Source organism: Schistocerca gregaria, chromosome 1, assembly GCF_023897955.1.
Source record: "Schistocerca gregaria isolate iqSchGreg1 chromosome 1, iqSchGreg1.2, whole genome shotgun sequence".
Taxonomy (NCBI): Eukaryota; Metazoa; Arthropoda; class Insecta; order Orthoptera; family Acrididae; genus Schistocerca; species Schistocerca gregaria.
The window spans coordinates 956,456,784-956,481,333 of NC_064920.1; the positions used below are offsets into that span (position 1 = coordinate 956,456,784).

A 24,550-nucleotide genomic window follows, 5' to 3' on the forward strand; every position below is an offset into this window, starting at 1 on the left:
TCGTTAACAAAGGCAGTTTTTGCATATCATGAAACAACTAGTTTACAGCCTCGCCGAAAAATAAGCATAATTGCAAGACTCTCACACGTAAATGTAATATTAATATACATCAATTAGTGCAGGCACTAAATATATGTTTACTGGTTGCTTCCGGGGAAATAAGAAGTGCAACTCAAACTCTGTTGACAGTATTTCTGAGGTTGCTTAAGGATATTTTCTGGGTATTTTGGTTTAAAGAACTCGTGCTCGCCAGTATCTCGTTACAGATTCAGTGCATTTTGCTTGTTTTTTCCTCCCTTTATTGTTTTATCAATATTGCACTGAAAATATGTGCAAAACAGTGCAAATTCCGACGGCATTCGCTGAGTGTCTTTCTCGAAATCAACCTTGCTCTATCCTCTCATGGTAACTACTGTTGACAACTGTAATGTACGCTTCACTCTTCGTCGTAGACCTTTCATTAGTAGTAATTGGTTCTGTCCCGGGTTTGTTTTTCGGGCATTGTTAGTTCAACGTTAATAGTGACACACGATAGTATGTATAGGTTTACTGATGAAAAACTGGCCGATATGCACCTTGCGTACGGCTTCACTGAATGCAATGGAAAGACAGCACAATGATGTTGAGCTTTTCCCACAGCAATGGTAACCACACGACAGTACAGGGTGATTCGGAAAGAAAGAACAGATTTCGGTTCTTTATTACAAACTATGAAAGACACAATGAACATGTCACCGGATAGAGGAAAGTTCAAAGTTTTATGTTCACACAGACGCCATACCATAGACCCAATTTGAGTACCACGTGTTGCTCAAAAAACGTGTAAACGGTAGTTCATTTCATTGCACACACGAACCAGCAGGTTCCTATTTATTGAATCGTCAGCGACAGTTCGATTTCTAAGCTCTTGAAGCTGCCTTAGGTTGGACAAACAGATTGTCTTCTAAGTATCCCCACAAAAAAAAAAAAGAAATCGGTAGGTGTGAGGTGTCGTAACACGTTCCCATACCATCCCACAGGCGTCAAAGTTGGCAACGGAACTGTAAATTTCCCTCAGACGCCGATAGCGGCCGTGCAGGATCTATCAGATCCAATTGAACTCGCTCACTGATCCACGCCTCCACCGGCTCCGACCATGAGCGGCCCATGCCGCAGCGATATGGGACGGTCGGTGGTAGCCACACAGCCTCCTCGCACTTGGTGCTTCTTGCCACGTGACCCTTTGCAGACGCCACCTTGTCGCGACTCCTACACCATCGTTCATGATTATTTAAGAGACCCTCATTCTTGCTGACAGTGTGGTATGTGGACTCTGCTTCCTGCTGCATAATTTGTAATGAGTCTTCATACGCTTCGAGAAACACAAGCTAAGTTCATTTCCCATTTACTGTGTTAACCTGTTTGCTGATCATTACTGCTCCTGTCCAGCTTCCCTACGATGACAGTCACTGCACCATTTTGTAGCCCACATCTCCTTACCGTTGTGTTCAAAGTGGTACACAACATGAGATCTGATGACCTGAGAAGCCAAAAGCAAGGAAAGAGATCTTGTTGTCCATCTCTTCCAATGTAGCACTGTGGGATGATATTGTTAAGACAACGTCACGCCTCAAGGGGAAAGCGAGGCGGGACGCCATCATGCATAAAAATAAAACCATTGGAAACTTCATGAAGTTGAGGAAATTTTTCAGCATGTCCAGGTATGACATTCCTGTCACAGATCCCTCCGCAAAAAAGAGAGGTCCACAAACATTGTGAACTGAAACGGCACAAAACAAATTCAGTTTCGGTGAGTCTCTTTCACTTTCAACGACGATGCCAGATTTTGTTCAAATGGTTCAAATGGCTCTGAGCACTATGGGACTTAACATCTGAGGTCATCAGTCCCCTAGAACTTAGAACTACTTAAACCTAACTAACCTAAGGACATTACACACATCCATGCCCCAGACAGGATTCGAACCTGCGTCCCTAGCGGTCGCACGGTTTCATACTGAAGCGCCTAGAACCGCTCGCCCACACCGCCAGGCCCACGTTTTGTGACCGCTATATTTTTACATTACGGCCGATTACTTTAGGCGATGCATGAAACGTAGATTCGTTCGAAAAGAGGAATTGTTCGTAAAAAAATGTGGTCTGCCATATCCTGGAGAAGTGAAATGCAAAATTCATACCTTCTGTTATGGTCGCTGGAACGTAACTGCAATTTGTAAGCTTCATATGCAGGTGTCGTTTCAGAACATCGTTTCAGAACACGTCACACGATTGTCTGAGTACGCTGAAGTTCCTGGCTCTAAAGGAGGGAGACGCATTGAACTCAACAGTTTTCTTGCAAGATGGGGGCCCACCACACATCGCTCGTGAAGTTCAAAAAATGGTTCAAATGGCTCTAAACACTATGGGACTTAACGTCTGAGGTCATCATTCCCCTAGACTTAGAACTACTTAAACCTTACTAACCTAAGGACATCACACACATCCATGCCCGAGGCTGGATTCGAAACTGCGACCGTAGCAGCAGCGCGGATCCGGACTGAAGCGCCTAGGACCGCTCGGCCACAGCCGCCGGCGTTAAGTTCACCTGCTTCTTCGAAACACATTTGGAATTATCAGCCGATCGTTTCCAAATGCTTGGCCGGCACGGTCACCTGATCTCACTCCCTGTGATTTCTGGTTGTGGCGGCGCGGAGCGGCCGTACGTTGGAAGCGCCATGTCACTGACTGAGCGGTCCCTTCCGCCGGAGGTTCGAATCCTCCTTCGGACATGGGTGTGTGTGTTGTTCTTAGTATAAGTTAGTTTAAGTAGTGTGTAAGTCTAGGGAAGGGTGACCTCATCAGTTTGGTCCCTTACGAAATCATACACATTTGAACATTTTTCTGGTTGTGGGGCTGCATGAGGGACAGGGTTTATGAGGACACGTTTACACGTGCCGATCAGAAGCGCAGCATATCAAGAGAGGTAGCCAGCATACCTACTCACATGCTTCGTTCTGCTGTGCAGAATGCAATCCTACGCTGTCAGACTCTTTCGGATACTGATGGCCGTCACATTGAGCCCCCTTTGTAGCAGGAACGGTACCGGTATGTAATGGTATGATGTATTGTAGCACCACATTAAAATGCTTTAATTGAATTGATTCTACATTATTTCTCCTCACCCAGTCTTTGAAATTAATGCTACGAAGCCTGGCGTGAAGTCGATAATTAGTTTCCGTGTTATAACGTGTTAAAAAGGGAAAGTTTAATTCTAACCATCTGGTAGAACTAACTTCCAAGAATTTTGTAAGCCATATCCAGTCATAATCTACTTGTGTAGAGGCGGCTTCTTGGTGAATCAATGGCGGAATGTACGTTGCACTTGAACAGTCGATTGACTTCGCGCAAAATTCCAACGCACAAATTGATTTATCTTATGGTGTGGTCGCCATGTTGCTACAAACAAGCAACAGCGCAGCTGTGTGAAAACTTTGTACCTTCCTCTATTCAGTGACATGCGTAATGTGTTTTTCTCTTTTATAGTTTGACTGTAATAAACGATTGAAAGACAATCTTACTTTTTGAATCACCCGGCACTTCAGCGCCTGAAAGAAGTTGCGCTACCCTGTGTTTTGTGTTGTATATTTTGATTTCTTTGTATCAAAAGCTTTGCGAAAGTATTTTCACAGAAATAAAGGCAATTGTAGTAACAAACCGAATAAATCGTAATATGGTTATTAGTGTGTAGCGTGCCGTAGGGGACCACGAGTCTCTTAGTCCGCAGTACTCAGAAAGTACCCTCCGCCACACACCGTCAGGTGGCTTGCGGAGTATGGATGTAGATGTAGATGAAAATATCACCGAGTAGTCTCTGAAACCTTCTTAGCGGAGTTCGGGATCTTGCTGTATAAGCACAAGAGCAGCTGCATTAGAGTCCTCTACCTAGGAGCGTGCTGTGACCGCCACCCTCCATCCCCTGCCCCCCGCCCCTTCGTCTCTGGAGTTAGTTAGGTGCACATTTCATAGGACATTTGATGCAGAACGATTCGGTTTACGGAATATGTATACACGAATAGCGTTAACGTTAATAGAAACATTACACTTAAAAACTACACTTAAAAACAGTGTGTTGCTCTTTTCAGGCTACCAGTTTTTAAACAGAAATTCGTCCATGGAATAGAAGGAATTGTTCAGGAGAATTAATTTTAGGTTGGATTTAAAACTTGTAATGCTATCAATAGACGTCTGATATTATTGGGGAAATCATAAAAAAAATTGTTTTTGCATATTGAACTCCTTTCTGAGCCGCTGACAGCTTTAATAATAATTAATAAAGGTCATTTTCTCACTAGGTATGTAGGTACCGATATCACTATTCTTTTCAAATTGTGACTGAGTATTTCCTTTGTGAATATAAACACTGTGAAGGTCCAGTTAAAATGCTGCAGTTAAAATGTCTGACTATTTGAAGAGGCCCACATGATGTTCGCGAGTGAACAGCTCGGTTTTGTGCAATATTTTCCTTCTAAGGAATCAGCTGACATGAAACCATGGTAACAAATGGTTCAAATGGCTCTAAGCACTATGGGACTTAACATCTGAAGTCCTCATTCCCCCAGACTTAGAACTACTTAAACGTAACTAACCTAAGGACATCACCCAGGCAGGATTCGAACGTACGACCATAGTAGCAGCGCGGTTCCGGACTGAAGCGCTTAGAACCTCTCGGCCACCGCGGCCGGCTCCGGCTCATGGTAACACCTTACATTAATAATCGAAATAATAATCAAAATGTGGCAAGAGGTACATAAAAAAGCGGTGTCAAGTTAAAAACAAGTTGGAATGGTGGCTGATGCAAGATAAGGCTACTATTCGAAATTAATTAATCCAGAAAGCTGACCGGCTCCTATTCTATCAGAGTTGTTTGCAAGATCTCGTCTGCAAAATAACAGTTCTGCCAAACTTAATCGGAAATGGAGACAAATTACGGCAAAATTTTTTCTGACTTTCGAAGGAAAGCTGAACGTACCGTTGTAGTGAGTCTACCGGCACGTGGGAAGCCGGGGAAACCTATTTCAATTTACCACTCAGAAAGGGAACGGAGGCGAGGCAAAAACTGTTATACACTGAAGAGCCAAAAAAACTGGTACACCTACCTAATACTGTGTAGAGCGGCAGCGAGCAGAAGTGCCGCAATAAGACTTGGCATGGACTCGAATAATGTCTGAAGTAGTGCTGGGGGGAAATGATACCATGAATCCTGCAGAGCTGTCCATAAATCCATAAAAGTAGGAGGGATGGAGATCTCTTCTGAACAGCACGTTCCAAGGCATCCGAGACATACTCAATAACGTTCATGTCTGGTGAGTTTGGTGGCCAGCGTAAGTGCTCAAATCCAGAAGTGCCACTCTGTAGCAATTCTGGACGTACGGGGTGTGCCTACCGGAATGGCCGAGCGGTTCTAGGCGCTACAGTCTGGAACCGCGCGACCGCTACGGTCGCAGGTTCCAATCCTGCCTCGGGCATGGATGTGTATGATTTCCTTAGGTCCGTTAGGTTTAAGTAGTTCTAAGTTCTAGGGGACTGATGGCCTTAGAAGTTAAGTCCCATAGTGCTCAGTGCCATTTGAATCATTCGTACGGGGTGTCGCACTGTTCTGCTGGAATTGCTCACATCCGTCGGTATGCACAATTGTCATGAATGGATGCAGGTGGTCAGACAGGATGCTTACGGACGTGCCATCTGTATAGTCGTATCTACAACTATCAGTCGTCCCATATCACTCAAAATACACACGCCCCATACCATTACAGAGCCTCCGCCGTCTTTAACAGTCCCCTGCTGACATGCAGGGTCCATGGATTCATGAAGTTGTCTCCATAACCGTACAAATCCATCCGCTCGATACAATTTGAAACGAGACTCGGCCGAAGCGGCAACATTTTTCCAGCCATCAACAGTCCAGTGTCGGTGTTGACGGGCGCAGGCGAGGTGTAAAGCTTTGTGTCGTGCACTCATCAAGGTTAGACGAATAGGCCTTCGACTCCGAAAGCCCATATCGATTATGCTTAGTTGAATGGTTCGCACACTGACACTTGTTGACGGCCCAGCATTGAAATCTGCAACAATTTACGGAAGGGTTCCTCTTCTGTCATGCTGAACGATTCTCTTCAGTCACCGTTGGTCCCGCCCTTGCAGGATCTTTTTACGCCCGCAGTGATGTCGGAGATTTGATGTTTGACCGGATTCCTGATATTCATAGTGCACTTGCGAAATGGCCTCATGGGATAATCCCCACTTCATCGCTACCTCGGAAATGCTATGTCTCATCGTTCGTGCGCAGTCTATAACACCACGTTCTAACTCAAATCTCGATAACCTGCCATTGTAGCAGCAATAACAGATCTAACTACTGTGCCAGACCGTTATTGTCTTATAAATGTGTTGCCTACCGCAGCACCGTATTCTGCCTGTTTATATGTTTCTGTACAGAGTACCCGAGGTCTAGGGGTAGCCGGCACGGTAGCTCAGCGTGTTCGGTCAGAGGGTTAGCTGCCCTCTGTAATAAAAAACTGAGTTAATCGAGCAACAACTAACATAAACAGATGTCTCGCGACGTCTGCACCGAGCAAATACAACGAACGAAAACGATCAAAATGAGATTTTTTTTTAAAGGGGGTAGCGTCTTTGATTCATAATCCAAACGTCTTCGGTCCCGGGTTCGATCCCCGCCACTGCCTAAATTTTGATAAATAATCAGCATTGGCGGCCGAAGACTTCCGGCATAAGAAGTCAGCCTCATTCTGCCAACGGGCTTGTCAAAGAGGGCGACGTCTGCACCGAGCAAATACAACGAACGAAAACGATCAAAATGAGATTTTTTTTTTAAAGGGGGTAGCGTCTTTGATTCATAATCCAAACGTCTTCGGTCCCGGGTTCGATCCCCGCCACTGCCTAAATTTTGATAAATAATCAGCATTGGCGGCCGAAGACTTCCGGCATAAGAAGTCAGCCTCATTCTGCCAACGGGCTTGTCAAAGAGGGCGGATGAGCGGATAGAGGTTCAGGGCACTCTCTTGTCATAGGGGTGGGAAATTGTCCCTAAAGGCGGAAGAATCAGCAATGATCAACGACATGAGGATGCAGAAGGCAATGGAAACCACTGCATTAAAGACACGTAACATGTATCCACAGGTCATGTGGCCTGTAGTTGAAGAATTGTCATGATGATCTCTCCATTGGCAAAAGATTCCGGAATAGTCCCCCATTCGGATGTCCGGGAGGGGACTGCCAAGGGGGAGGGTACCATGAGAAAAAGATTGAATGATCAACGAAAGGATAATGTTCTACTAGTCGGGACGTGGAATGTTAAAAGCTTGAACGTGGTAGGGAAACTAGAAAATCGGATAAGAGAAATGCAAAGGCTCAATCTAGATATAGTAGGGGTCAGTGAAGTGATGTGGAAGCAAGACAAGGATTTCTGGTCAGATGAGTATCGGGTAATATCAACAGTAGCAGAAAATAGTATAACAGGTGTAGGATTCGTTATGAATAGGAAGGTAGGGCAAAGGGTCTGTTACTGTGAACAGTTCAGTGACCGGGTTGTTCTAATCAGAATCGACAGCAGACCATCACCGACAACGATAGTTCAGGTATACATGGCGACGTCGGAAGCTGAAGATGAACAGATAGAGAAAGTGAATGAGGATATTGAAAGGGTTTTGCAGTATGTAAAGGGGGACGAAAATCTAATAGTCATGGGCGACTGGAATGCAGTTGTAGGGGAAGGAGTAGAAGAAAAGGTTACAGGAGAATATGGGCTTGGGACAAGGAATGAAAGAGGAGAAAGACTAATTGAGTTCTGTAACAAGTTTCAGCTAGTAATAGAGAATACCCTGTTCAAGAATCACAAGAGGAGGAGGTATACTTGGAAAAGGCCGGGAGATACGGGAAGATTTCAATTAGATTATATCATGGTCAGACAGAGATTCCGAAATCAGATACTGGATTGTAAGGCGTACCCAGGAGCAGATATAGACTCAGATCACAATATAGTAGTGATGAAGAATAGGCTGAAGTTCAAGACATTAGTCAGGAAGAATCAATACGCTAAGAAGTGGGATACGGAAGTGCTAAGGAATGACGAGATACGTTTGAAGTTCTCTAGCGCTATAGATACAGCAATAAGGAATAGCGCAGTAGGCAACACAGTTGAAGAGGAATGGGCGTCTTAAAAAGGGCCATCACAGAAGTTGGGAAGGAAAACATAGGTACAAAGAACGTAGCTGCGAAGAAACCATGGGTAACAGAAGAAATACTTCAGTTGATTGATGAAAGGAGAAAGTACAAACATGTTCCGGGAAAATCAGGAATACAGAAATACAAGTCGCTGAGGAATGAAATAAATAGGAAGTGCAGGGAAGCTAAGACGAAGTGGCTGCAAAAAATGTGAAGACATCGAAAAAGATATGATTGTCGGAAGGACAGACTCAGCGTACAGGAAAGTCAAAACAACTTTTGGCGACATTAAAAGCAACGGTGGTAACATTAAGAGTGCAACGGGAATTCCACTGTTGAATGCACAGGAGGGAGCAGATAGGTGGAAAGAATACACTGAAAGCCTCTATGTGGGTGAAGACTTGTCTGATGTGATAAAAGAAGAAACAGGAGTCCATTTAGAAGAGATAGGGGATCCAGTATTAGAATCGGAATTTAAAAGAGCTTTGGAGGACTTACGGTCAAATAAGGCAGAAGGGATAGATAACATTCCATCAGAATTTCTAAAATCATAAGGGGAAGTGGCAACAAAACAACTGTTTACGTTGGTGTGTAGAATATATGAGTCTGGCGACATACCATCTGACTTTCGGAAAAGCATCATCCACACAATTGCGAAGACGGCAAGAGCTGACAAGGGCGAGAATTATCGCACAGTCAGCTTAACAGCTCATGCATCGAAGCTGCTTACAAGAATAATATACAGAAGAATGGAAAAGAAAATTGAGAATGCGCTAGGTGACGACCAGTTTGGATTTAGGAAAAGTAAAGTCACGAGAGAGGCAATTCTGACGTTACGGCTAATAATGGAAGAAAGGTTAAAGAAAAATCAAGACACGTTCATAGGATTTGTCGACCTGGAAAAGCGTTCGACAATATAAAATGGACCAAACTGTTCAAGATTCTGAAAAATGTAGGGGTAAGCTACAGGGAGAGACGGGTCATATACAATTAGTACAACAACCAAGAGGGAATAATAAGAGTGGACGATCCAGAACGAAGTGCTCGTATTAAGAAGGGAGTAAGACAAGTCTGTAGCCTTTCGCCCCTACTCTTCAATCTGTACATCGAGGAAGCAATGATGGAAATAAAAGAAAGGTTGAGGAGTGGAATTAAAATACAAGATGAAAGGATATCAATGATACAATTCGCTGATGACATTGCTATCCTGAGTGAAAGTGAAGAAGAATTAAATGATCTGCTGAACGGAATGAACAGTCTAATGAGTACACAGTATGGTTTGAGAGTAAATCGGAGAAAGACGAAGGTAATGAGAAGTAGTAGAAATGAGAACAGCGAGAAACTTAACATCAGGATTGATGGTTACGAAGCGAATGAAGTTAAGGAATTCTGCTACCTTGGCAGTAAAATAACCAATGACGGACGGAGCAAGGAGGACATCAAAAGCAGACTCGCAATGGCAAAAAGGCATTTCTGGCCAAGAGAAGTCTACTAATATCAAATACCGGCCTTAATTTGAGGAAGAAATTTCTGAGGATATACGTCTGGAATACAGCATTCTATGGTAGTGAAACATGGACTGTGGGAAAACCGGAACAGAAGAGAATCGAAGCAATTGAGATGTGGTGCTATAGACGAATGTTGAAAATTAGGTGGGCTGATAAGGTAAGGAATGAGGAGGTTCTACGCAGAATCGGAGAGGAAAGGAGTATGTGGAAAACACTGATAAGGAGAAGGGACAGGATGAGAGGACATCTGCTAAGACATGAGGGAATGACTTCCATGGTACTAGAGGGAGCTGTAGAGGACAAAAACTGTAGAGGAAGACAGAGATTGGAATACGTCAAGCAAATAATTGAGGACGTAGGTTGCAAGTGCTACTCTGAGATGAAGAGGTTAGTACAGGAAAGGAATTCGTGGCGGGCCGCATCAAACCAGTCAGCAGACTGATGGAAAAAAAAAATGAATGGTCATGCATTTACCAGTGTATAAGAGAATGAAAAAAAACTATAAACTATAAACCAATCGCTCGGTGTATCGCTTTGATATTAAGGCAAATCAATTAGGGATTAGTCCGAATCAAATATGTGCCGTTTCGGACAGAAACATTTACGCCGCCTTACTATCGTGAGAGACTGTATTTCGTAAAAAACAGACCTATTAAAGTAGGCAGCAATTTTATTAATAGACTTTAAATGTTTGGAAAAGGCATTGATTAAAAATTGCTTTGGAAGCAATTTCGTAAGTACAGTTCAGAATATTTTGCGTAATGTTGTGTCACAGGTTATTATTAATGACAGAATAAATGGGAAAATTCCCATCAACAGGCAGACAAAGTTCCCGTTATGTACGGTGTTATTTGGAATAGCTGTAGATACTCCATACCATATGCTGTGAGTGTCAAGGGATTTCAGTGCGAAATGAACGGCTCTCATGTAGAGCTTAGCAAATGACTTAGGTGTTTTCACGCAAAATTCAAGAGTATTGATATCTTACATAACATTCTCCGACATTACGAAAAAGTTACACGTTAACTGTGAAGTTCAAAAAGATTGCGTTGCTGCCGATTTCAAGTAATAAATCGAATACACAGCGAAATTGTCCACCGGAAAAGATTGACACCAAGCCATAGGCCTCATTATGACAAATAACCCGAAAAGAATGGAGGCTCCCAATTGGCGCACGATACAACATAAAATATCAGTGGCAGCAAAAATTTACGTGGGTGGGGATTTATCTACGACAGAAAAACTCAATTTAACCGAAAGGCTAACACTCGCGGAGGCGTGTTACTTAGCTCTGGTCCTCCCGGTGGGCTATACAGAAAGTGATATATTGGTTTACACGGAGGTGTGACGTTTTTAAGGTTTTTCGGCTTGAATTAGGATGGACGAAAACTAACGCTCTTGCACGGAAATGTGCTGAACTACTCGTCAATAGAACTAAGCCTCTGCTAGCAGAGGGACCACTCTCGCTCACTGCTGCACTGTTTCGTAAATATTGCCCTACATCAGCGTTAGCGCAAGTAAATGTTGACGACATCCCACACTCATTCAGCTTCGGCAGAAATTATCATCTCTATAAAATGTACATATCAACAGATGTCTTAAAAGAAGAAAAAGTTCGTAAAATGACCTACCTCTCAAAGGAATTCCAATTCTTGTAAATGGGAACTGTGATTACCACAGCGCAATTATAAAATCATGTAGGAAAATTTTGCAATGAAAACTATACCGGAAGGTGCAGATCGACTTGGTACAAAGTGATAAACCGGACAACAGCGACCAACTCTAAGCCTTACAACATGCAGCTGAAACCGTCGGCCGCATGTAGAGACTCTAATTCTGAGGACCCAATCGAATATAATTTTGAGTACCCAAAATTTATCGTGATATGGAGCACAGCAGGAGACATGATTCGATTGATGAATAGACCGGCTATCTGCAATATTCAGGCCCGTAATACCATGGTACCCGAACGGGAACTTTTTTCCAAAGCAAAGCGACATACAACGACGTGATCATGTCGCACAAAATTCATAGAAATTTTGGACTTAAGTTAATGGACAGCCAGCTGTGCCGTACAGTACAGTATCTGGCATACTTATGGGATGAACACGAGAAAGTAACTCGTCATCTAAAATATAAGATCACACACGCTAATTTTTTCAAGTTTCCAATACGTAAAGCTTATAACAATATTTTAATATTAAAAAACCAATGTTCATTCTGCATTAGTGTTACCTAAGAAATAACTCTATAGACAATGGAACGATTTCTTGCAGATTTCAATATTGACGACTGAAATGTAAATGTGTTGTAGAGTATATAATTGTTTATCTTCGTCTTCTCATGGCGCTACAATCCTTCATGGGTCTTAGGCTCTTCAACAAGTTACCTCCTCTCTAGCGCACTTCTTCGCCATACTCTAACTCTGGGAGATTTCATATCGTCTTCCTTTCCCTTCCAGCTGGCCTCCATTCAAAAACCTTCTTAGTTGTTCGTCCAGTATCCGTTCTAAGGACATGTCGAAGCCAGGAAGCGCTACTTTTTATTGTCCTTACTATGTAAATTTCTTGTCCGAGGCTGTTCATTTCAGTGTTTGTTATGGGTCTCAAGAAACGTTGTTATCCAGAATTGCCCCGTAGATCTTCCGCAGAGCCCTGTATTCAAATATCCTGAGTTTATGCTCTTCAGCACTCGTTAGTTTCCATGTTTCACATCCGTAGGTCACAACTGACCTGATCATGACCTACGCTCAGTCCCTCAAGCTGGAAGGCCAGTGTTTCATTTCAAGGTTGACGATCTGGTCTACAGAGCCGCTTCCCCCCCCCCCCCCCCCCCTCCCCTACTCTATGGTGTGGGACACGCTTCGTCTGGCACTTCCACTGGGGCAAGCCCAGATTGGATGACAATGCCAACAGCAGCTTCTTCAGAGCTCAAAAGCCTCCCTGCGAGTCACATAAGATGCCAAGGCGGTATCCTCTGGGGAGGATATAATTATTTATGGAGTACATAATTATTTATATTTACAACAATAATTTGTTTTCTATTATGTTCTGTTATGTGATGCTATTATGTGAAAATGTTAAAGGCTATATAAATATTTTAAATATTTTGAAGAAGAAGAAAAGAACGCTTAAATTTTTTATAATTTAGAGCATTCTACCCTGTTACTGACTGCTGCTCATGTGCTATATCGATCGTTAAGTGACTCTATTTGCTGTATAGAACTGGATGTAATGCACTTTTTTTCAAAATTTAGGGAGAGTCTATTTTCAGAGGATCGTATAATAATTCTTTGGAAAATACCATTACCGTTCTATTCTGTTGCTTTCTCTGCAGTGGGATTTACCTGTGTTGTAATAAAAAGTACCAGTTCTGCTTGTGGCATGTTAAGTGGAAGATGAGTCACATTATTACGTGTTTCTCCAATTTTATCTATTGCATCGGCACATACTTAGGTTTTGATGCTTGTAGCTGGAGTCAGCCCAAGCAAATTCTGCTCATTACATCTCACATACAGCGCCCAGTATCCGCGGAAAGCGTAATGTTACGTTACCATTCGATAGTGCAGTCCCAAATTAGCCCAGTGCATTATTTGTTTTATCGACATCAGCAAAACAAGAAGAATAACCTAGTACTCCAGCAGCAACAGACCAGTGCTTCTTTATAGCGAACAGCCAGCGCGGTCCAGGGCGGTGCTTTCGCTGCTGGAGGAGTACTGGCTATTCTTAGCGTTTTAATGCCCCTGTTAACAAAGATCCACGAAAAGAATAACATACTAGACTAATCTGGAAGCACTTTATCGGGTGGGCATCTAAAATTCAGCTTCAAAAAGCGGGCTGAATCTAGTTGCACTTTCCATATAAGAAAATGCCGATGTGTGACGAAACACCTGCGCCTGACGACTCGTGGCAGAGACACCCGATATGAGAAACAGGAGTGGAACCTAAATTCAACCCTGTGTGACTCTGTGACTCCCTTTGTGATTTATCCTCAGTCGTTACAGTTCTTAAGCTTCCAACATTGTCTGAATTAGTCAGCACAACATTTTTCGTTTTGTTTGTTGAGTATAATTCAAACCAGTTGAGTACATGTACATGTCGTGTGACTAGGGCCTCCCGTCAGGTTGACCGTTAGCCGGTTGCAAGTCTTTCGATTTGACACTACTTCGGCGACTTGCGCGTCGATGGAAATAAAATGACGCTGATTAGGACAACACAACACCAAGTTCCTGAGCGAAGAAAATCTCCGACCCAGCCGGGAATCGAACCCGGGCTCTTAGGATAGACAGTCTGTCACCCTGACCACTTTTTTTTTTCAATCTCAGTTTCTTCGACAATGTTCGTTGCATTTGTTCGAGGCGGACGTCCCCTGACACTCATTCAAGTTCACTGTTGATCCTTATACTCAGTTTTTATTTATTTATTTATTTTTATTTTTTTAACAGAGGGCAGCTAACCCTCTGACGGAACATGCCGAGCTACCGTGCCAGAACCACTCATCTACTACGGGCGGACCGTGTAAGGCCTTCAGTTTCATAAAAGTTTTTCTTAGAGTGTAATATGATCTACAGTACACAATCAAACGCATTTAAAAGATCACAGAAAATACCAACAAGAGATATTTAAATCAAGGCTTATAATATTTGATGAGTGAATGTGTAAACAGAGTTGTCAATCGAGCAAACTTTCTGGAATCCAAACTGTGATATGCTGACTTAATATTCCTACTTAAATATGACGCTACTCTTCAATACATTGCTTTCTGAATGTTTTTGTAAAAGATGTCAGTGAGGGAATAGAGAGCGTAAAAACTGTAGACGAAGATTGGAGTACATCCAGCAAATAAGTGAGGACGTAGGTTGCAATTGCTCCTCTAGGATCAAATGCTTGACATAGGAGAGGAATTCGTGGCGTGTCACATCAAACTAGTCGGAAGTCCACATAACCACCATCGTGTTGGTGGAGTGTTTCTCAAACCGTTTTGACACAATTCGGGTCTTGCTGAAGATACTCCTCACCCGCTGGGTGCTATAGGCTAAACCACAGAAGCACATGACCAGAAAATAGTCTTATTTATCGTTTGCTGGTGAGCGACAAAGACCCTAATTATAAAAGAATGCCTCTAGAAAGTTGGTGAACCTTATCCCGTTGGAAAGCGGAGACATTCCCACAATATTACGCGACGTTCCACAACTCATCAATCCATGAGAGCTTATTTCACGGTTCTAGCGTCCATTGGCGGTGTTCTCTGACGCCTGTAACCTACTGCTAGCGGGGATTCGCGTTTGGGGCGGTGGTTACTGGGTGGTATGGCTGCCCGTTTTCTGTTGTTGTCCATCATTGAATTGGTAAGTGATTTGTTGCACTTTTACCTGCCTATAAGCTGTTACATTTCGTAATAGTCGCTGGTGACCTGCTCTGTCTACACAATAAAACAAATCGGACTACCTGATTCCTCTGTATACAACAGCACCATCGGCAAAAACCTTCATGACACTTCCGACTTTATCAGCTATGTCATTTATGTAAATTGTGAAAAGTAATGGTGCTATAACACTCTTTTTCCGTAAGCTCGGATTTGCTTTTACGTCCGCTCTTTGAGCGTGACATGCTGTGTTCTGTTTGCTAGAGAATATTCAAGCCAATCACACAACAGGTCTGGTACTCCCTACGATTGTGTATATGTATGTTTTTTTCTTTTTGTTTTTCATTAGACGGCGGTGCGAACTGTATCGAACGCATTCTGTAGGTCACGAAACATGATATCGGCCTGGGCGTCGGCATCTATTGCTTTCTGGGTCTCGTGGATGAAAAGGGCGACCTGGGTTAAACGCTGTCGTTGTTTTTAAAACTCAAATTGATTTCCTCAGAGGAGATTTTCGGTTTTCAGAAGTATCACTCCTTCTATCGGATTGGCTCAGTGTACAGCGTGATCCATCACTCCAAGTCACTCGTTCCCACTCATCCACTGTTCAGTTGCATCGTTCTTAACAGCACCTCAAGCGTCGCTCAGCATTTACTACAACGATGTGTGGCTTATGAGGTGCTGCCCCATCATCGTTCTCCAATATTTTTAACTCCCTACGCAGTCATTGTGCTTGTTCGACTGCTGGTTGCACTTTGGAATTCACGATTGATTTCATCCGCTGATTTCATGCGCTTTTTTTACAACCACTCTCAGCAATGCTGGATGGTCAGTACATGAGGTCCGCATGGCCTTAGCTTGGCTGCGGTTTTCTCTTCATGTTTCCGAGTCACCGTCACATAAAAAATAGTCGATTTTGGCAGCTTTTGATGGATTTAAATATCCCCTGCGGATCTGTTGATCAGGTGACATCCAGTGATTAGTCTATGTTCGAAGCCACTGAGGCCCCCTGACTGACACATTCTGCTGTTACTGCCTCTATACTAACAACACGCCAGACCCCATCTTCTTTTATAATGACGGGTCTGCCTGTCCCTTCAACTAATGATCAATTTCATACTACAGATGTGTATCGGGTTACTTCGATCACTGTAATTAACTCAAGCAACACATATTTCGTAAAGGTTACGTGAGGTAGGAGGTTACGTTAGACGTCATATTTAAGTTTAATCCTCAGACCGCTAGGAAGTGTTCCCGGCTATTCTAAAGTCGGCACTGAAGACCCAAAAGGTAGAGCATCCAAAAACTCTTCCACCATTTATTTATTTATTTGCACGTCAACTTCCGTAGGACCAAATTGAGGAGCAAATCTCTAAGGTCATGGAACGTGTCAGTACATGAAATTACAAAATGGTTCAAATGGCTCTGAGCACTATGGGACTCAACTGCTGTGGTCATCAGTCCCCTAGAACTTAGAACTACTTAAACCGAACTAAGGACATCACACACATCCATGCCCGAGGCAGGATTCGAACCTGCGACCGTAGCAGTCCCACGGTTCCGGACTGCGTGCCTAGAACCGCGAGACCACCGCGACCGGCCATGAAATTACAACATAAAAATAATAACAGATAAAAATAAAATGTTTATGAACCCAAAAAAAGTTAAGCCATAAGTTTCAGTACACGCAATCAACAACTTAATGTAAGAATCAGCCTAATTTTTCAAGGAAATCCTCTACAGAATACGAGTGACCATGAGGAAACTCTTCAGTTTCTATTTGAAGGCGCGTGGATTACTGCTAAGATTTTTGAATTCTTGTCGTTGCTTATTGAAATTGGGTGCAACAGTATGCTGCACAAGAATTAAGGTTGTCTGATACAAATGTAGGTTGGTTTTCTGCCGAGTATTAACTGAGCGAAAGCTGCTTATTCTGGAATAAGCTTATATTGTTAACAAGAAACGACAGTGAAAAGACCAATGTTGAAATACCAAGACTAGTGAACAGGGGTCGAAAAGACGTTCGCAAACGTACACTATTTATTGCCAGAACCGCCTTTTTCTGGGCCATAAATATCCTTTTTGTAATGGGAAGAGTTACCGCAAAATATAATACCATGCGACATAAGTGAATGAGAATATCCAAAGTAGACTAATTTTCGTGTCAAACAATCACTTCCTTCAGGTACCGTTCGAATAGTAAAAATGGCAGCATTAAGTCTTTGAATAACATCCTGAACGTGGTCTTTCCACTTTAATGTCCATCCGAACACCTAGAAATTTGAACTGTTTAGTTTCACTAATCATTTGCCCATTCTGTGAAATTAAACCGTTTAAAAATGTTTTAATAATACCAATACGCTCTTTAACGAGTACTCTCCATACATACGCAACCGGTACAGATGTCACACTTTTCCTGTCTCCGTTGGTAGGTGCGGCATCGCTACTGCAGCCCAGCCGGTGGTCTGTGCACGCGAACAGCGACGCCATCTGCCTGGAGGCGGCGCGCAACGCCACGCCGGACCCCGTGTGCGCCTCCAATGGGCAGACCTTCCACAACTTCCTCGCCTACCGCTGCTACATCCGCTTCTTCAAAGGTAGGCCCCTAGATTAACTTTTCTTGAACTACACTTGATTGGTAAACAAGAAAACTACATTCATCAGACTCTCAGCCACACAAAACAAGCTCACTGGACAAAGTCACACTCTTACAAGAGCTCTCTGGTCGTTCTGGAGAGCCTTCACCGTCACTCCCCATCTCCTTACCATCTAACATAAAGCTCACAACAGACTCTGACTCCTGAAACTCCTCTCCAGCTGGACATGGGGTCATCATCCTTCCACCATCCTTCACACCTACAAATCCTTGATCTGCCCATCCTTTGTTATGCCAGCGTTGCTTGGATTTCCCCCCCTCCCAAGTTCTATAAAGCCATCCAAATCCTCGAACGCCATGCACTCTGCCTCACCTTCGACATCCTCATTCCGTCGCCCACGTGCATCCTCTATGACCTCATCCCCTTCCCCCACCTCCTTTTCCTTGAACACATCTGCACCCTATACATTGTCCGCCGTCTCGATACCCCTCACCCCCTGGTGTCTCCCTTCCTCTCCACACCCAGCCCGTTGCCGCACCTTTATCATTCTGTCCCACCCTCTCTCCATCTCCACACCCTCCGCCTCCTTTCCCAACACAACTTCCAGCATTTAACCCTCCCGGATGCTGACATCTACCCTTCCTTCCAACTCTAATCCCACCTTCCTCCTGCCTCCTTCTCAGGGCTCCCTCTCCCCCCTCCCTTCTCCTGAGCGGCTTTCCCCTCCTATGCCCCCTCCCTCTTCTGTGCGCCCCGTCAGTGTCTCTGCACTCCCTCCTGCCTTGTCTTCATCTCCCGCCACAACTGTATCCTGGTTCTTGGTGCACCTGCTGACGCCCCTACTCTTTTCATCCTGTCCCCTCCCCTGTTGCACCTTGCTCTCCCCTCCTTTTCCATCCTCTCAGGCCTCTCCCTCGACAAGTCCTAACTGGCAGTTTTTTTCTTCATCATGTATGCTCCAAGTGGATTTAAAGTGTGTCATTCTGGAGTGTTTTCAATACTGTGGCCAACTTTTAATCTGTGCATGTGACTTCAGTGTATTTTTTGTGCTCTGAAAATCGCCATCTGTGTTGTTTTACTTTGTGTTGACTTTTTTAATTGTCCTCCCATGAACGTTTCCATGTCAGTGTATTTTTACCTCCATTATCTCCCCTTATTCTTTTTTATGTCCCCTTTTTTTATCGCCTTTACATGTAATATTATCTTCTTGTATTAGCTGTCATGTCACTTGGCTGAAGAGGGACGGATTGTGCTGCTGACAGGGGAATGAAATCACAATTAAAAAAAAAACGGTTTTGAGCGCTGCGAATGATCTGGGACTGGTACCGGATGGTCCACATGATTACCAACCGCTGACGCAACGAAGTGGCGTTATGTAGTAGTCTGTTTTATGGAATCAGTGCATCAAAGCAGTAACTTGGGTCGGCTTGCAGCCGTGACTGAGGTACAAAGGAGGTATCGTGTTTTAACCTACCCAAGGACACAGCATGGATGAAGTTGCCAGATTTTTTGGTGGAACAACGCAAAATGTCCATCCTGCCTACAACGCATAATGGCCACTCGTAGCCATGTGATGAGGGGGAGGAGATTAGTGTTGAACATTCCGTCCACAACGAAGTCATTAGAGTCGGAGCATAAACTGGCATTAGAGAAGGATGGAGACGGTAATCGGCTGTGACCTTTCGAACGGATCATCCCGTCATTTGCCTTAAACGATTTAGGGAAATCATGGAAAACCTAAACTGGGATGGCCGGACGCAGGCTTGAACCGTTGTCTTCCCGATTGCAAACCACTTCGCTACCCCACTCGGTGCCATGTACGAAGGCGTAGGAAGCGTGGTCGTAAGCACATTCTAACTGACAAGGACCGGAGACGTGACACCTTGTCAAAGACTATCGCTTTCAAACGCGGCAGGAAATACTATTGTCACTGAATGCAGCTCCATCTGAACCAGTTTCCGAGCGTGCATTGCGAAGGGAACAGATTGTAATGGAACTTTCTAGTGGGGTACGCTGACACGTTTAGCTGGACGCCGTCAATTGGTCAAATAATACAGAAACTGCATGGTATCCGACTGGAGGCGCCTAGTGTACAAGGAGCAGTTCAGGCCGCAGGAGGGTCTGTGATGGTTTGTGCAACTTTTTCGCACAGTGATTTGAGCTCCTTCATTGAGCATGTCGTGGACGTGAATCGCAATGTTTATTTCAAAATTCCCTCTGACAAAATGTTGCCTCTTGTTCTACATCTCATCACATTCCAGTAAGACAACAGCAGCGTTCACAGTGGTGCAAGTATACGTTCATAGTTCCTATTTGGAACAGCAACTACAGTGTAGCAATTAACACCCCCTCAGTTCAGTAGCTCACCGGGATCCAGCGATCAATTACACTCCTGGAAATTGAAATAAGAACACCGTGAATTCATTGTCCCAGAAGGGGAAACTTTATTGACACATTCCTGGGGTCAGATACATCACATGATCACACTGACAGAACCACAGGCACATAGACACAGGCAACAGAGCAAGCACAATGTCGGCACTAGTACAGTGTATATCCACCTTTCGCAGCAATGCAGACTGCTATTCTCCCATGGAGACGATGGTAGAGATGCTGGATGTAGTCCTGTGGAACGGCTTGCCATGCCATTTCCACCTGGCGCCTCAGTTGGACCAGCGTTCGTGCTGGACGTGCAGACCGCGTGAGACGACGCTTCATCCAGTCCCAAATATGCTCAATGGGGGACAGATCCGGAGATCTTGCTGGCCAGGGTAGTTGACTTACACCTTCTAGAGCACGTTGGGTGGCACGGGATACATGCGGACGTGCATTGTCCTGTTGGAACAGCAAGTTCCCTTGCCGGTCTAGGAATGGTAGAACGATGGGTTCGATGACGGTTTGGATGTACCGTGCACTATTCAGTGTCCCCTCGACGATCAGCAGAGGTGTACGGCCAGTGTAGGAGATCGCTCCCCACACCATAATGCCGGGTGTTGGCCCTGTGTGCCTCGGTCGTATGCAGTCCTGATTGTGGCGCTCACCTGCACGGCGCCAAACACGCATACGACCACCATTGGCAACAAGGCAGAAGCGACTCTCATCGCTGAAGACGACACGTCTCCATTCGTCCCTCCATTCACGCCTGTCGCGATACCACTGGAGGCGGGCTGCACAATGTTGGGGCGTGAGCGGAAGACGGCCTAACGGTGTGCGGGACTGTAGCCCAGCTTCATGGAGACGGTTGCGAATGGTCTTCGCCGATACCCCAGGAGCAACAGTGTCCCTAATTTGCTGGGAAGTGTCGGTGCGGTCCCCTACGGCACTGCGTAGGATCCTACGGTCTTCGCGTGCATCCTTGCGTCGCTGCGGTCCGGTCCCAGGTCGACGGGCACGTGCACCTTCCGCCGACCACTGGCGACATCGATGTACTGTGGAGAACTCACGCCCCACGTGTTGAGCAATTCGGCGGTACGTCCACCCGGCCTCCCGCATGCCCACTATACGCCCTCGCTCAAAGTCCGTCAACTGCACATACGGTTCACGTCCACGCTGTCGCGGCATGCTACCAGTGTTAAAGACTGCGATGGAGCTCCGTATGCCACGGCAAACTGGCTGACACTGACGGCGGCGGTGCACAAATGCTGCGCAGCTAGCGCCATTCGACGGCCAACACCGCTGTTCCTGGTGTGTCCGCTGAGCCGTGCGTGTGATCATTGCTTGTACAGCCCTCTCGCAGTGTCCGGAGCAAGTATGGTGGGTCTGACACACCGGTGTCAATGTGTTTTTTTTTTCCATTTCCAGGAGTGTAGTTGCTTTAGATAGAAATGGGGTACGTTCCTAAACGTATCGGAAATGAGGTCATTTTCGATGCAAGAGGTGGTGTTAGCGTGGTGTAACCTGTCCAGTGTGCTTCCCATCTTGCATGAGAGCAGCAAAAATTTATTCCATTAAGACAAACATGCTGCTTTTAAACAACAAACGTGTTACGTTTCGCTCTGAATACGCTCGTGGAGTGTATGTGGCATCAGACTTCGTCACACTTCAAAGACTACATCCAATAAACTAAATAGACCTTCAAATTTTTTGCTTTTACAAAGTGTAGACTAGTTTCGTAACCAGAATATTCTCAGTGTAAACTGGAACATTATTTGCGAATGGTAGATTTTAAACGTCAATTGTAGAAACCAGGAGTGATTTAAATTGTCGTTTGTCATGGTTACGCGCTCTTGTGCAGCGTTAGTTCACTTGTTACTGTAACGAATGTTACGGCGGTTGGCAGAGAATGTATGTGAGTTGAAGTGTTGAAACTGAAGAGTTGTGTTATTGTGCGTGTGTACGCTTTTCACAAAAACTCATGTACCTGCAGTAATAAACCTGATAACTTTATTTACATTTCTGCAGTTGTTATTTGTGGTTTAGTTAGTCGACCATTAACTAAAGCAGTGAAACAAGCATACGCCTTGTATTTCGGGCGTTGAGTTGAAAACCAAGATAAATTATGGACTCCACATATGTGCTGGACATCGTGTTCCTCTGCACTGAATACACGGATGCGTGGTAAAAACTTCTCCATGAAGTTTGTTGTGGCTGATATATAGCGTGAAACCAAAAATCACGCATCGGGTTGCTATTTTCGTGTAGCACCTCCCTTCAGGAAAGGAGTTCTCCGAGAGGAAGAAGAATACTCAATATCCTGACATCCTATCTGTCACTTGCTCTGTGGCTCATGGCGAGGACTGTCTGTTCCTTTTTCCCCACATACACTATCATCAAGCAATGATAGCGATGATTCCAGAAAGATATTTTCAATCAGCAGCGGAGTTTTCGCTGATATGAAACTTCCTGGCAGATTAAAACTGTGTGCCGGGCCGAGACTCTAACTCGGGACCTTTGTTGGAAGTTTGGAAGGTAGGAGACGAGGTGCTGGCAGAAGTAAAGCTGTGAGGACTGAGCGTGACTCGTGCTTGGGTAGCTTAGTCGGTGGAGCAATTTCCCGCGAAAGCCAAAGGTCCCGATTTCGAGTCTCGTCCCGGCACACAATTTTAATCTGCCAGGAAGTTTGATAGTGATGATGCTGAACCGACACAAAGAGCCGACAAAGTTCAGTCACAGGACAGTGTCACTGACCCTACATTAACACCAACATCGTCATCTGGAGAACCACACAAAATCACACAGTATGAACACCGTAATATGATTAGGGATTTAGATCTGGCAAAGGATAAAACTGAAATCGTGGCCTTGTGACTGCTGTAGTGGAATCTTCTTGCTGATACAGTACGTATGTCTGTGTTTTTGGAGCGTCCAAAAAAAAACTTATTTATCGGTTAAGTACTGAAGGCGAGCCCGCATCTCGTGGTCGCGCGGTAGCGTTCTCGTTTCCCGCGCCGTGGTTCCCGAGTTCGATTCCCGGCGGGGTCAGGGATTTACTCTGCCTCGTGATGGCTGGGTGTTGTGTGTTGTCCTCAGGTTAGTTAGGTTTAAGTAGTTCTAAGTTCTAGGGGACTGATGACCATAGACGTTAAGTCCCACAGTGCTCAGAGCCATCTGAACCATTTTTGAACTGAAAGCGACATTACATTCTGCATTGACAAGGACAGTTTGTTGGAAGACCTTAACATTACATACACTCCAGGCGAGTAGAGACTCATAATAGACGTCTCAAAGACATACCTGGAAGCAGTACTATTACACAATAGTGATGAAGACCACCCATCCCTGTTGCATATGCTGCCTTAGTTTAAAAACTTATACCATGTTGATATTAGTTATAAAATGTGGTAACTACAATAAGCGTGAGTGTCTGGTATGTGGAAATTTCAAAGTAATTGTGATGCTGTTTGGTTTGCAACTGGGTTACACTAAGCGTCGCTGCTGCCTGTTTGAGTGGGACAGTCGTGCAAAGGAAAAACACTGCACACGGAGGGAATGTCCTCCGTGAATAGCTCTGGTATTTGGGTCAAAACTATATTGCCAAAGAACCTTTAGTGAATCTGAACAGTATTGTTCTACTACCATTACACATTAAGATCGGACACATAACAGCATTTGTTAGAGCTGTGCACTGGAGTGAAGCAGCTTTTTAGTATTTGTGTAAGAAGTTTGCATGACTCTTCGCATGAAACATCGCAAAGGGATTTTCATTGGTTCCACAGATACGCCAGCTGTTTGTGGACACACATTTTGAGCACAATCGACCCCTGATCAGCTGCATATGTCGCACTGTTTTCGTAACGTGACAACATTGTACTTGGGAAAGGGCAGAGCAGAAAATTAGAGAGACCTTGTGGACGAACTCATTTGTGCGTATAATCACTCTGAAGATGCACTTCCTTTACTCGCGTCTCTGTTTGTTCCCACAGAACTGTGGTACTTTCAGTAATGAGCACGGCGAGAGGTTCCACCAGGACATTTCTCTAATGGCACAACGATACACAGGACGGTGGTCTACTTCTATGATGGCTAATTTCTTCTGGGTGTTACAGCCACCAACCAAATAGGGAAAGCAAAGAAACGGTGCAAATAAAGTTGGCAAATTCAATTAATGCATATATCCTATGGGAATATAAGTGAACAGTAAATTCCAACTTCACTTGTAACAATGAGCTAGGAGATAATATTAATTGTGACATTTGTGGTTAGCGCATGGAAATATATAAAGACCGCCTGAAAAAAAAACCACTATGAACCATTATATTGCTCATGCAAACGAAGTTGTCAAATACTGAGTGTTTCACATACGACGAACTAATATCCAGGAGACAGGGTCCATGACGGTTCGGTCCGTTCTCGGACTATGGTAGGTGCTGTATCTGTTTTAGGCAAAACGAGAAGTCAGAACTGACCTGGGAAGTAAGACCGAGAAAA

General features: G+C 44.4%; 1 protein-coding gene across 1 annotated transcript in view; it reads left to right on the forward strand.

The window, feature by feature from the left end:
• The window catches only part of LOC126310110 (agrin-like), a 276,535-nt gene that overhangs the window by 72,506 nt on the left and 179,479 nt on the right, over positions 1-24,550 (forward strand). Inside the window, exon 2 of the mRNA XM_049992110.1 lies at positions 17,519-17,683. Within this exon, the coding sequence (XP_049848067.1) occupies positions 17,519-17,683 (165 nt within the window). The remainder of the gene's footprint in view (positions 1-17,518; positions 17,684-24,550) is intronic.